This window comes from Mus caroli, unplaced genomic scaffold, assembly GCF_978045245.1.
Source record: "Mus caroli unplaced genomic scaffold, Mus_caroli_1 scaffold_4, whole genome shotgun sequence".
Classification (NCBI taxonomy): domain Eukaryota; kingdom Metazoa; phylum Chordata; class Mammalia; order Rodentia; family Muridae; genus Mus; species Mus caroli.
In genome coordinates, this window is record NW_028227259.1 from 55754223 (window position 1) to 55769146 (window position 14924).

The following is a 14924-nucleotide window of genomic DNA, read 5'->3' on the forward strand; positions in this document are numbered from 1 at the left end:
AGTGTGTAATTGTAAAGGGCGCATCCTTCGCCAAATTCCCTCCCAGGTTTTGTGGCTCTTTGCCTTCGCAACAATGTTTTTTTTGGGTTTTTTTTTTTTTTTTGGTTTTTTTGTTTTTGTTTTTGTTTTTGTTTTTGTTTTTTTTGTAGCTCAAAAGAGATGTCCCTAGGACTCCAGGCAGAGTAGAAACAGATACCTGGCCTCCGTTGAACGAGATATCCAGTCGGCACCACTCCTTCAACGGGACGGTGAACTTGGTTTTTACAGCCAGGTCTTCTCCTTTGACGAGATGCATTTGAATGTGCAAACTGCCTGCAATGAAAAAAGAGAGGTTCATGGTGTCTGGAGTGGGGAGGAACACTTCACGAGTACAAAGCGGCAATCCTTTCTCAATACCCTTCCTAAGAAGTTATGAGACAACCACATTCTCCCTTTTCCTTTAAACAGAAGCCAAGCCAAGCCAAGCCAGGTGCAGTGTGGTGAACATTTGTAATCCAAGCACCAGAGGCTGAGGCAGGAGGATCGAGAGTTCCAGTCCCAGGCCAGTTTGCCTTACACAATGAGTTCCCCTCTTCCTGCACAGGGAGACTTTGATAAGGAGAGAGAGAGAGAGAGAGAGAGAGAGAGAGAGAGAGAGAAAGGAAGGGAAAAGCAAAACAAAACAAAATGAGCAACATCCAAAAATGTGTTTTTACATACATTTCTTTGTAAATATGGTATTTATTCTGAGCCCTTAAGGGGAGAAAAAATTACTTAATTTGAAGCTCACTGTTGATCCCCTATGGTCTTGTCTGCATAAACAACACCCAGTTTCTAGTTTCAATTTCTATTTCCAAATGAAAACAAAGATACCTTTGTCTAACAACCTGAATCCCAAATTCATCCGTATCTCTCCAATTTATTTTTTTCCAACTTTGTACCGATGTCATAATTCCAGAATCATTTTTAGTAAGATTACTTGACTGAGTCTACCCAAAACAATCAACTGTGTGTGTGTGTGTGTGTGTGCGTGCGTGTGCGTGCGTGCGTGCGTGTGTGTGTGTGTGTATGTGTGTGTGTTACTGGAAGGAACAAGCCTCTCTTTCCCCACTCCTGTTTTATTGGATTACACATCTAAGTGGCATAATTACAATACACATTCAATCCCCACTGCTGCTTGCAAAATAAAGCACAGTTTAACCTCCTAGCGCCATGGCCCTGACAATATCTTCCTTATCCCGCACAGATGCTTCTGCCAGGGGAAAGAGAATAAGGAAACTACGAGATCCTTCCTAGGCTCTGTTGATACTCACCGTCTTCCGTAAGAAACACAGAAGGCGTGCCGTACATCTCATTAGAATCAACAAAGTACAGAATTCCACAGAGGCTGGCCTCGCAATAATGGAGTAAATAAAGCCACAGTGAAATGGTGACCCTAAAGGAGGGAGGCAGAAGGAAAATTCTGCAGATTGATATCATCCAAGAACAGGTAATTACAGTTAACAATGACCAAGTAAATTGCTTTCTTTCTAACGAAGGGGTGGATTTGCCTTAGTGTTCATCAGGGGAGATCAGCTTGCAAAGCCTGAGATTTTGAGACAAAAGAGGTAGTTATAGTAACTGCAGAGATAGGAGTTAAGCTCTTTTCTACAAAACCCGCTGACGCTCTACCTTTCCCGAAACGTTCTGGGGGGACTTGCTGAGATGCTCACATGCCAGCAATCTGAATCCCTGATTGAGGCTGATAAAGCGAGACAGTGAATAAAAATATGGATTTTAATAAGAGGTGATGTGATAAGGAGCTATTCTAATATCTGTGATTAGAAGAGGGGGAGAAAAACCATAATTAGGGCTTTTTGAGCAATTTTGTTTCTTTCAAGGATGAAAGCCCCAACTGTAATGCTCTGCAAATGGCCCCCCACGTGACATGTGGACACAAATGTGCTGTCCTATCTCTCATGTCCAGGTGCTTCAGTAGTCCAATTCTAGCCAACCTATAGGATACAGTTCATTTAATTATTCCATTTCTGCATGGGGCTATTTCAGTTGGGGGAAGGAAAAAAAAAAGAAGACACTATGGCAGAGTAGATGGCTCAGATGGTGCTGGCCTTACAGACATGACGACCTGATAACTCAGCAACCCAAGAGTAGTGGTACTTGCTTGTAATCCCAGCTCTGGGGGAGTTGGGGGTATGGGGGGAACACAGGAGACTCCGGGGAGGCACACTGGCTAGCCTAGTTGGCAAGATCCTGCCAAGTGAGAAACCCTGCCTCAAAAACAAGTTGGACAATTCAACCTGGACAGCTGAAGGTTGACCCCTGGCCTCCAAATGCATGCACACATGCATCTACCTGCACGCAAACAAAATGCACACACATGCACATACAAAAGGGAAAAACTGTACATCTGTGACTTAAGGAACGAGGATAAAATATCCAAGTCAGCTAGGACAGTTTTAGCCAAGATACATGATATATCAGTTACTCAGGAAACACTTGCTGAACACTAGTAGGCTATACAGGCTGTGCTAGAGACCAGTAGTTCAGAGACAAGGAGCAGGGAATCAGAGGGTTTGGTGTATGACATGTGACTCGACATTAAACAAACACATCCTGCTTTTTCCATTGACCCCAGTAGCTAATTTGAAGCCTGGGTTAAGGTGGCAGTGGCCCTCAGTTCTTTGGAGGATTCAGCCAAAGAACTCTTTCAGAATATTCTGGGCTTCGTAAGCTGGCCTTGAAGTCAGTGTCACATTATGCAAACAGATGGTGTCACAGACTTCCCTCCTGACCCACCCAGCTGAGCAAGCTCATGAAGATAAGTTATTACAAGGAAGCTTAGCGAGAACATACGCTCGGAGAGTGACTCAAGATCTTTCTACCGCCAGCAGCACAGGAAGAATTAAATCACTCAGCTAAATCCATCTGATCTGAGGTGAGCTAGGCGCCATTTCCAGCATCTTCAGCTCAGCAGAAGGAAAAATAGATGTGGATTCTGCTGAAGTCAGTGGAGGAGATCAGAGGCCCCGAGGGCTCTAGCAAACTCGTCCAGTGTTCCAGGCCAAGGCCATGAGTACAATCTATGCTGGTTGTGGATGGCTGTGCCTGAAGCCTCAGCAGACCTAAGCTTCAACACCTTGCTGCGTGCTCTCTGGGACCAGCCCAAAAAAGACGAAGGAAAGTAGAAGATTCCTAAGTGCAGAAATAATTTCCACCTAACATTAACATTTCCTGGTTAATGGAACTGGAGGGTTCTCTTTAAGCATTTGTGCACAGAACCCCAGAAGGAAATCTTTCACTAGCCTGCCAGGTGGTCAGATACAAACAGGCCCGCCCCACCAGCCCCCGACCTGCCCACCCTTACATGGGGTAGTCCACGCGCTGGCTTCGGGTGGCCTCTAGCTCTCTGTTCTGGAAATTTTGGAGCTTCTTCACGATGCCTGTGTTTTCTCCGCTGGAAGCATAGGGGAAGCTGAGGAGGACAACTGCATCTGCAAACATCACAGAAGCCACCTTTGGTTCTCTCCAGAGAGGCACCCCTTCCCAACTCACACCCTCAGTTCCCGCCAAATGGTTAAAGCAACAGCCTAAAATGATGAACGAGCGAGCGAGCATTCGCAGAACACAGACTCTGAGCCGGGAACTACCACGCTAGGCACAGCAGCAAGACTGTCCTTATTGGTTCTCATCACAATCTTAGAAAGAAAGGTTTTGTTATCAGTCCCATTCTGTGGAGGGGAAGTCCAAGGTTACATTCACAAAGTTCAGAAGCAGCCGGGTGTGGTGGCGCACATCCTTTAATCCCAGCACTCAGGAGGCAGAGGCAGGTGGATTTCTGAGTTCGAGGCCAGCCTGGTCTACAAAGTGAGTTCCAGGACAGCCAGGGCTATACAGAGAAACCCTGTCTTGAAAACAAAACAAAACAAAACAAAAACAACAACAACAACAAAACAAAGTTCAGAAGCTATAAGGACAGATTTTTTTTTTTTTAAGGTTTAAATTCTGGCATCGATCCATCCATCCACCCGTATTCAAGATGGGTCCCAGGCCTTGCACAAGGTAGGCAAGCCCATTCTGCCGCCCGTTACCATCTCCAGCTGGTGTGTTCTTAACCACATTGCATACAGCCCTTTAACGCGGGGGAAAACATTTTCGACTTGTGTTACAAAGATGTTCTCACTTTGACAGAACTCCTGATGGCACAGTCATTGCTATACATATCACACATGCATTACCTTGTTGAATCCTCATTATTATGGCCAGGGTATAGACAGGGGAAACAGAGGCAGGGTTTGCCAACATGGTAACTAACATTTGGTGTGTGTCAGGCAGTGTGATAAGCACATTTCAAAGGTCCTATCAGTAATCTTTACGACAAATCATCAAGTGGGACATCAGCACTTTCACTTCCACATTTTTTTTCCACAAACACGGGACGCTAGAGCACTGGCATGTCCTTCACAGATCGTATAGGGAAAATCAGACTCTCCAGTTCTTTATCTAACAACTGCTGCTTTAATGAAGGCTAAGTATACATTTCTATTCTCCATATTCACTTGGCCTAGGAATAGCCATGCCTTTCTCTTTCCTAAAATTCTCTTGGATTTAAACATCCATAATTCAATGATAGAAACAGCCTACTCTTCCTGGGTCTCTTGGAGAGAAGACCCAGGTTTCTGTAAGAGTCATCACACACACAGTATCAGTACAGATCACAGGATCCTCAGCCTGGGACACTAATCAGCTCAGCTCATTTCCCAAAGAGAAACAAGAAACTGTCCTAAGTGTAGAAGCACCTTGAGGTTGATATGATCTGAAAATCTCAAAAGCAGTTTTTAGAATCTCCAGCCCTTGTATATATATTTAATAGGATTAAGCAAGCCAGTTGCTTCAAAGCATCTAAATCATGAAACGAATTTCAGCTCCATTTGGGAACAGAGGACTTGCTGGTCTGTTTTGAGTGTGGAGGTGGAGGTTGTCAATGGAAATACTGCAAGGAGGTCCTTGGGATATGGATAGTTTATCAAAAATGATTGATTTGAGCTCAACCTTGGCTGGGCTTTCTATGTGTTGAGAGAAGCAGGAAAGGCCAGACCTTTGTGCCAGGAAGCTGGAACCACATAAGGAAACAAAACGCCAGGAAAACGAAGCTTCGAGAAAGGTTTGCTCACCCTAGGACCCAAGTGCCCCACAGCCAAGGACTCAACCAAAATGGCTAAAATAACTTTGCAAATGTACAGGGTTTGGGTGCCCGACAAAATCAAAGGCCTAGATATGTTCTTATCAACTCTAGCCTTAATAGTTCTGATGTGTTTTTTCCTCTGTATCATCTTATGCATCCTTTATAATTAAAGCTAATTAGCAAGACTGACAGTTTAGAATCCATCTGAGACAGGAGAGCACATAGGCTAGTCCATTAGCTGACAGTGGCTGCTGAGAATGTCAGACAAATGTTCCTTGACTTATGATGGGATTATATCCCAAACAATTTCAATGGCAAAAATTAAATACAAAGAAAGGAACTTAATACCCTAATCTACTGATCATTATTGCTTAGCCTAGCTACCTTAAATGTGCTTAAATGTGCACATTAGCCTAAAGTTGAACAAAATAATCTTACACAAAATTTATTTTACAGTGAAGTGTTGGCTCATATGATTGGCTAATCCTGTACTAAAGGTGGGAAACATAATGGTTGTATAGGTATGAATTTGCACTGCCAAAAGTTTAAAAATCACAGGGTTGCAAGGATGGTTCAGTGGTTAAGAATCCTTTCTAGTCCACCAGGAGGACCTGGAATCACATTGAGGTAACCATGCAACAAGTCAGCCATGGTCTTGTGCATGCCTATAAGTCCCGGTATTGATCATCATTGAAGCTTTTGGCTACCAGCCTGACCCCCCAAATTTAAACGCTGGGTTCAGGGAGAGACCTGATCTCAAAGGAATAGGGCAGAAAGCAATAAAGGAGGTTACCCTCCATGTATACACACATGTGTACATACACCAGAGAGAGAGAGAGAGAGAGAGAGACAGAGAGAGAGAGACAGAGAGAGACAGAGAGAGAGAGAGAGAGACAGAGACAGAGAGAGAGACAGAGAGAGAGAGAGACAGAGACACAGAGACACAGAGAGAGACAGAGAGAGACAGAGACAGAGACAGAGACAGAGATTGAAAAATCTAAATCGATCCCTCATAATTCAATGATCGTTTGTTGTTGATGAATGAAGTCTATTACAGGACTAGACTAGAAAGGAACAGATTCATCTACCATGAAAACATTTACAGGACAGTTAGGTCCCAAGACACATTTAGTGACATATCCAATGGTCTCTGCATGGCTCATGAAAGTAGGGACTGGCTTTCCTTCCTTCCTTCCTTCCTTCCTCCCTCCCTCCCTCCCTTCCTTCCTCCCTCCCTTCCTCCCTTCCTCCCTTCCTCCCTTCCTTCTTTTCCATTCTCAGAGCCAGGAACAGTGACCACTGCTTGATAATAGTTCCATACATATTGGTAAATAAATGAACACATATAACTATATCCAAATTATAATTCAATTCTGTCTCTTTTTCCCAACACTTTTTTATAATTCTAGAAAGTACACCATGCCACCTAAGACAAATAATCCTTTCAAATCCTCCATTCAATTCTATTTCTTTGATTCTTCTTGTATGAGATGAGATTGAAGAATAAGGAAACAACATTTACACACACACACACACACACACACATACATACATACACACACCACTGCTATAAAGGCAATGCATGTTTAAAATTCTTCTGAACTATTTTTTGTTTTGTTTCTTCAAATTTTAGAGGAGCAAGAGGTGCTGGCTCTTCAATGGTGCAAACCCTTTCATTTGCAGAGAAGAAAAATGTCAATGTAATGATAAAAACTGTGTAGCTAATGAGAGGCCCAGCTCTGACTCAAACAGGAACTCCCCACAGCACACCAGTGGGGATTTTACTAACCAGACTACATCTCACAAGCACTCTGAGAGAACAGTGGCTGGCACACAGCTGCCATGCCTACTGGCTGCTGGAACACTAAAACATGTCGATACTGGTTAGTTCATTAATGCTGCCTTGAGTTCCCAAGGCCCTACCACCTTCTCTGCCTCACTTCAGTGTAAAGCATGGTTCAGCCTAGCTAGGATGAGTGGAGGGGTCATCCAGCATCACCCTGCTTCAGCACAAAGGCTAGCATCCCACCGTGAGGTAGACGGGGACCCCTGCCTCGTCCTGGTTGTTATGTGTGTGTGTGTGTGTATGTGTATGTAGATCGTTACCAGCAGTCTTCCTTTATTCCTTTCTATTGCTTAGTTATGTTTTGGAGATGGTTTCTCTGTGTAGCCCTGGCTGTCTTGGAACTCACTCTGTAGACCAGGCTGGCCTTAAACTCACAGAGATCTGACTGCCTTTGCCTGGTATTAATAGTGTGCACCATTATGCCTGGCTCTGCTCTCTCTCTCTCTCTCTCTCTCTCTCTCTCTCTCTCTCTCTCTCTCTCTCTGCTCTCTCTCTCTCTGCTCTCTCTCTCTCTGCCTCCCTCCCTCCCTCCCTCCCTCCCTCCCTTCCTTCCTTCCTTCCTTCCTTTTGAGCTCACCAATTCAACTAGACTGACTATGCACCGCATGCAAGTGCACACATTCACACTCACTTCCCTGGTGCTGTTACAGGTGCAGTGCCACACACTACCCAGCATTTTACATGGGTTCTGGGGAGTAAACCTAGGTCATCATGCCTTACTGACATCCTTTTTCTCAGTCCCTGTCGAATCCTTTAGTCTTATCTTTGGGTGGGCAGGGGCTAGAGGAATGTTGTCGTCCATTGTCTAGTCCAGCCAAAGGTCTGGGATCCTAACTCTGTGAAAGATCCTGTATCCATGCAGTAAGTTCTTGGGATGAGCTTCGGCTACATCAGAAAGACACCACTGAGAATGATCCCCCTCATGCACATGGAGAAGTTAGGCATCCTCCTGCAAGGAATCTCTGTGGCTAGCAGAACCTAGGGAGAAAGAAAGTACAATTTTCCAGTCCCGAGAAGAAATGCTTTCCAAACAGAGGTCCCTAAAAGGCAGGGGATATTGGGTGCATTGTTCTTTAAAGCCAGGCCTGAAAATAAAATCAGTATGTTCTAGTTGGGATGATTTAAGTCATAAATGCCTTCAAAGAGTGTCTGGGTGATGAAGTGGGTTCCTTTGGAAGTATGTGGAATATCCATCACTCTCAGGAGTCCGAGAGTATAGGCTCCGGTCCTTGGAACTCATCCTTCCAAAGATACTCACATACACACAAAGATTCCCTTAAGGATGTTCAGAGAAGGACCATTGTTAGAAGCAAAAGAAAGAGAAGCCCTTCATGGAGGCTAGGGATGTTCATTGTGTAAACTGTTCCCTATATAAGCATGAGTTCAGATCCCCAACCCTTATGCAAATAAAAGCTAGACCTAGCATCCTTTACCATAATCCCAGTGCTGGCAGATGAAGACAGAAGGAAGCCAGGAGATTGCTAGGCCAGCACATCTAGCAAACCAACAAGCTCATGAGAGTAATGGAAACCTACCTCTGGCCTCCACATGTGCACATACTGGTACATGTATGTGCACATACATGAGCACAAACACACATAAGATCCTATACACACACACACACACACACACACACACACACACACACTTGACCTGCCTCCCATCCAAGAAGACAGGTTAAATAAGTGATGGACCATCAGGCAATGGACTGCTAAGGATCTGTCAGAAAGAATGAGGCCAAGCAGCATGGCCCGATGGAGAAAGCTCTCTGCTGTATCGCTAATTAGTATGAGGCTGAGTTGCTCCTGGGCTATCATTTGATTGTGGAGACAGGGAGCTAAACTTAAGGCTTCTATGTGCAGAGGATTATTCTGGAAGGAGAAACAAGAAACACTTGTACCGAGTTTGCTTCTGGGAAAAGGACCAGAAGACTGGGGTGGGCGGAACTTCTCCTTCCCGCTAAACCTTTTTTACACGATTTGAATTTTTTACCAGGTACATGTATTACCTTTGCAGCTAAGGAAGACAAGAACAAAGGCTCTGGATATTTCTATGCAGGCAGAGAGAAGAAGCCAGCTGCATTCCACTGGCCTCTCTACCCCGGGCCTCTGAGGCTGTTCAGCTCAGCCCAATCGCTTCAAAGAGACAAAGTCCAGTGGGTGAAGGAAACATGATTCACATCGATAAAAAGTCAACTTTAAAAAAAGGATTCCTTCTAATTTAGAACCTGGGTTAGGGCTGTATTAGCATATCTCAGAGAGGCGGCATAGCAAAGCCAAAAGAATGGAGGTCTGGACTCCAGTTAAATAATCTCCCTGAGCCTCCAGTTTTCCCCTTCATTAAGAAGAGGATGAGAATAATGCTGTCTTTCCCTTGAGATTGTTACAAGGATTAAATGAGACAATGTGCCTGGAAAAAGTGTTTTGTTCATTGTAAAGGGCAACGCAGATGCGAGCCACTAATTAGTGTTATTACTGGAAACCTCAGACTACTGTGATTAACTGGGGAAAGGGGGACTGAGTCTCTGGATTTTTTTTTAAGCCCAAATATATAGCTTATAATTAGAAATGGATCATCACGTCATTGGCCTGAATAATCCGGATGCATGTACAGTTTGTTTGAGAGTCGTTTTTATTTTTTTCCACAAAGATACGTCAAGCCTGGACCCAAGTTCTGACTTAAATTTCAGTTATTTTATTGTAATAGAATGTTGTTATAAGAAGCCATACTTTCAAGTGGCAAGATGGCTCAAGGTGCTTGCAGCCAAGAGATTGAACCTTGGCACCCACATGGTGAAGGAGGGAGTTGATCCCCCTTCAGGTTTTCCTCTGACCTCTATACACACACACAACTTGGCATGTGCATGTGTCCACCTCCCCCACCAAATTAACAAATAACTGTAATTTTAAATATCGCTCATGATGCCCCAAGAGTTTCTCATCAGACACCTGTCATGAACGGAGGCACGAGGGCAGGACGGTCACTACTGTTAGTGTGGTGCTTGGAAATCTTCAGTGTGGTCCTGAATAACCTCACCCACGCATGACTTTCTGCCTTCAAATGCAAGTAAGCGCTTCAGACACACATCAAGCACACTACTGATCTGCATCTTCATCCCACAGTGGATGCGGGCAGTCAGTTGACATGACCCTTCATCAGTATAGGCTGGGCCTCAGAGCCCTCTTAACTTCCTCCTGCAGGAAGGTGGCAAACAGCCTGCCTGCCATCCTGTACATAGAGGGATGCGGCTGTGTCACACAACCCCTTCCCCCATTCAGCGCTATAACTCCCTCTGTCCTTTCTGCCTTTCTGATATCTTGATCTCCATTCTTCTGACTATGAGAGCTTTGCTTAGCCATCAGGTCTCTGTCCAAATGTCACCTCCTCTGTGACAAACCCCAGTGAAGCACCTGATAAGCGCATAGCAGCTTAAGTCTAAGGTGAATGGCATGGAATAAATAAATAATAAATAGCTAGCTTTGCAGCCCTAGGCACCTGTCTAACCCAATGGTTAAATATGATGTTTGGGAGGCAAATGATCCAGCCTTAAATACCAGCTCTGTGGTTGGTAGTTGTGTGACGTGAGACGGATCATTCTACTTCCCCAAGTCTACTTCCCCATCAGCAAGTTTAGAAGGCAGAGTGTTGGGTAGAGAAGCTAGGCTCTTCCCACGATGTCTGGCACATGACTAGGACTTGGAAATAGAGAGTGGCTGTGACTGTGCCATAGCTGTGTTTGTCTGCTACCTAACCACCTTAAAGAGAGGGACTAGCTCTCTACACGTGAGTTCCCAGATTTCGGGAAGAAACTGGTCGGTAGAGGCTCAGTCAATCTTTGAACACAATACACATCCCAGGAGAGCCTGTGTACACCAGCTAGAGGTTCGATAGGCAATTTCTGATTGTGGAAACAAAACGCTCATGAACACACATACATTTGTGGATGGGACAAGGGGAGGTGGCAATTTGGACTGACAGTCAAAGTTTAGGGAGGATTTCAGCAGGGACACATGGGAGGAGGTAAGGCCACATGCTGATGGGGCTGGTGACACTTGTTGGGACAATGTAGGACAATAAGCATCCTAGGTCAGAGGAACTAAATCAGGAAGACCCAAAAGTGGGAGTGTCAGACTCAACCCACCAAGGCAGAGCTGAGCCATGCGTGTTTGCAAGAGAAGTAACTGGGACCCTGCAGCCTCAGCCAGTGTGATAGGCCATTTGGGAAGCTACAGCTCAAGGAGCTCGCATTATCATGTTCTACAGGAAACCAGAAAATACAGGTATTTAATTACAGTGTTCAAAATACAGAGGTGGATGCTCTCAGCCAACCATTGGACTGAGCACAGGCTCCCCAATGGAGGAACTAGAGAAAGGACTGAAGGAGATGAAGGAGCATTCAGCCCCATAGGAGGAATAACAACATCAACCAAACAGCACCCCACAGAGCTCCCAGGGACTAAACCACCAACCAAAGAGTACACATGGAGGGACCCCATGGTTCCAGACACATAAGTATCAGAGGATGATCTTGTTGGACATCAATGGGAGGAGAGGCCCTTGGTCCTGTGAAGGCTCCATGCCCCAGTGTAGGGGAATGCCAGGACAGGGAAGTGGGAGTAGGTGGGTTGGTGGGGGTGGGGGTGGGGGTGGGGGTGGGGATTGGATAGGGATGTTTCAGAGAGGAAACCAGGAAAGGGGATAACATTTGAAATGTAAATAAAGAAAATATCTAATTTTTTTAAAAAAGGAAAGAACTTTCTGAACAACAGCAACAACAACAAAAAGTAATTACAGTGTCCAGTAGTTATAGCCTACAGAGGAGACCAAAAAGATAATGCCAGGCAAGGTCTCTATCTCAGACCAGATGGTCACGGAAGCAGGCATTTGAGTGCTGGGCTGAAGGAGGTAAAGATGCAACCTGAACAGAGATTAGGAGATGAGCATTCTAGGTGGCAACAGTTACCCACATGTCCTCAAATGTCCCCAAGTGGGACTGAATGTGGCCTGTTTAGGTAGAAGCAAGCAGATTCATGTGGCCAGGAGGTGGAGCCAGCAAGAGCTGCATGATAGCATGGCTTGACTCCCAAGCAGCAGAATAGGGAGGTTCAAAGGGGAACGGAGGTGACCAGCCTGCACTGCACAGCCTTCCAGGAGAGAGAGGAGGCAAGGCTGACGCTGGAGAGCCACTATGAGGCTGAGGTCAAAGTCCAGGAGGGTGGTGACTTAGACAAGGATGCCAGCAGTCCATGTGGCAAGGAGAGATCGAACAGATGGCATAGACAGCTTCAGCTGTAGCCAACAGCACTGGCAGACTCTCTCCTGAGGGTGTGACAAGGAAGAGGTTCTGAGGGTGGCCCGGGGTTGAATGTTAACTCCAGCCCCACCCCAAGCCGTGTTTTCAGTGAGAACAGGAATGAGTCAGACACACATTGGACTTAAGGGATAAGGCCCATCCCCTCCCCCAAAGAAACAGACAACAATCAGGTGGAGGAGCCACAGGCGTTGCTTGCCCAGCCACCTATGGCTCCGTGGCGAGAACACAACAGGGACAGGTATGCAGAAGGGCACGTGTAAGAGTCTTGGTTCAATGTATCTGAAAGCTGTTGACTTTGGATCTGGGTCGGGCTTGTTCAGCAGGGATGGATGCAGACTTGCCAGTTGTCCTCCAAAAGTCAAACCAGTGGTCCAGCCTGGGCCTTTCTTGAGGTATTCAGTCCTATCCTGGAACATAAGCTAAGCTGGTGGTAGAGAGGACTTCAACCATTCTCCTGGAAAATCTAGGCACAGGGAGAGTTTGTGCCTTTTCATAAACAACAAAAAAGATGAAGCCGGATTGGGGGCACAAAGGCAGGACCATATAGGATATGAGATGCTTGGCTCAGAGAGCATTTCCCAAGCCATATCTCGATGGGGATGCATTTTACAGAGGGGTCCAGACCTGCAGGTGTCCCTGAAGCTCATCTGGGGTTTCCTGATCTCTCAGCTGGCTGTTGCCAGGAAGCAAAGGCAGTAAAAAGGGCTCTGTTAAGAATCAGGCTTCCCTCTAGCCCCGTTAGCCCACAGCCCCATCCAGAACAAAAGTCACAGCACGTCTTACAGCCTGCTACACTCGGCTCAGGTGACTTCTCTTTTAAGGAGAGAGGGAAAATGGGCTCATTTTGATAAACAAATCATAGTTGCAGGTGCAGAGCTGGTTTGAGAGTGCCAAAGACTCCCACCTCCATTTTCAGTGATTTTTTAACTCCTAAGAAAGGATTTCCTGTGTGCAATGATTTGATTAGGTTGGGTTCGCACGCCAAAAGTAATGTTCTCAAGAAGGCCGGTAGAAAATTCCCACTGTGCCATTCCTGGCCCTTGCAAACAGGGCAAGAAACAGCAGAAGAAAGAGAAGGCACCCCCCCTCCCCATTTGCAAGGCACCCTGAGAACGAGCCAGTTAATAAATTATTTCATTTCAAGACACCCTGCTTGCAATTTGGTCATTTTTCAACGAGAAATACATACATTTTCAGAACACGAAATGGAATCATGAAGCCTGGTGAAGTCAGAGGCAAAGCAAAACTGTGGCTATGCGAGCCCTGCCCTGCTCCCTTCTGTTTGACAAATTGGGGGTTCCCTGTGGAAGGCTCTCAGATAGGAGCTAGCATGGGCTCTGCCTGGAGGTGGGTGGCTCACCTATGTATGCATAGTTCCTGTATTCCAGACATCTAACTACCCAGCTCTTCCCACAATGCATTTGCTTGTGGTGTGTGTGTGTGTGTGCACACACACACACACCACAAGCAAATGCAGATACTATGAAACCTGATTCTAGTCTACAGATAACAGTATTCAGTGGCGTTGGTTCCCTAGTTTTAATACTGTGGTGTGATTACAGAATACAGTACCAGTAGGAAAAGCCGGACTATGGCACAAAGGACTTCCTCTACCATTTCTCTTGTTTCTAGTGGCTCTACAATTAGAGTCAAATAAAGAGCTTTCAAGATACTGTTTAATGTATGCAGCAAGAACTATGGACCTATATGGTCACACACACACACACACACATACACATCAAGCCACTTTGGGACTTACTAAGAAGTCACCACACCCACTGTTTCTCCAGAAATCATATCCCAAAGGTGAGTAAAAGCATGTCACTAGAGACAGAGCATGGATGGGGTCATGTCCTTAAATCACCTCCCATACTCTCTGAAAAAGACCAGGTCTGAGGAACCGACTGGAAAGGCCCATTGTCATGGGCTGTGGAATTCCTGCACCTGCCAAGCCAGCCAGAGTTGGACCAGAGTCAAAACAAGATCAAAGTCCTATCCACAGTCCCACCCCCTAGACCAGAGATTGAAATTTTGGGGTGCATCAGAATCCATGTCAGATGCTGAGCCCACTCCATCTCCAGTCCTAGGTAGATGAGGAACACTGTGTTTATAGCACAAACACTAGATACTGCGGTTGCAAGTGTTCCTGGGTGGAAATCATACTAGACCTGGGTGGGGTCTGGGGACAGACCATGCTCACTCCCCATGCCAAGTGAGGAGAACTGACAGGCCCTCAGCCCCCCAGAGCCAGTGCCTCTCCTCCCACGGGAGAACTTGGAACCCACTTCATAAGTCTCCAGCTCTGATGTGTAGAGAGGCTGTGGAATGACCCAGGAGCCTCTGTATGGATCCTGTGTAGGCTATTACCACATAGCATTTAGGATAATATGCGGAATTTAGGCTCCCCCATCAGTGTGGCAGCTCGGTGCTGAGGGCTGGTGATGGACAAAGCAACTGCAGCTCGTTCAGTACCCATCACTCTGTTCTGAGAGAAGGCTCTGTTAGCCTATATTCTAGATTTAGGAAACAGGCTAGGCAAGCTCTGGCTACACACACAGAAGTAATGGCGCAGGTCCGCCCTGGCCACAAGTTACTACCCTGAG

General features: G+C 45.8%; 1 protein-coding gene across 1 annotated transcript in view; it reads right to left on the reverse strand.

The window, feature by feature from the left end:
- Window positions 1–14924, reverse strand: part of Sel1l3 (SEL1L family member 3) — a 108605-nt gene that overhangs the window by 79810 nt on the left and 13871 nt on the right. The window contains exons 3-5 of the mRNA XM_021162875.2: window positions 3344–3470; window positions 1293–1414; window positions 197–312 (exon numbers count right to left, since the gene is read on the reverse strand). Coding sequence (XP_021018534.1) covers window positions 197–312; window positions 1293–1414; window positions 3344–3470 — 365 coding nt within the window. The remainder of the gene's footprint in view (window positions 1–196; window positions 313–1292; window positions 1415–3343; window positions 3471–14924) is intronic.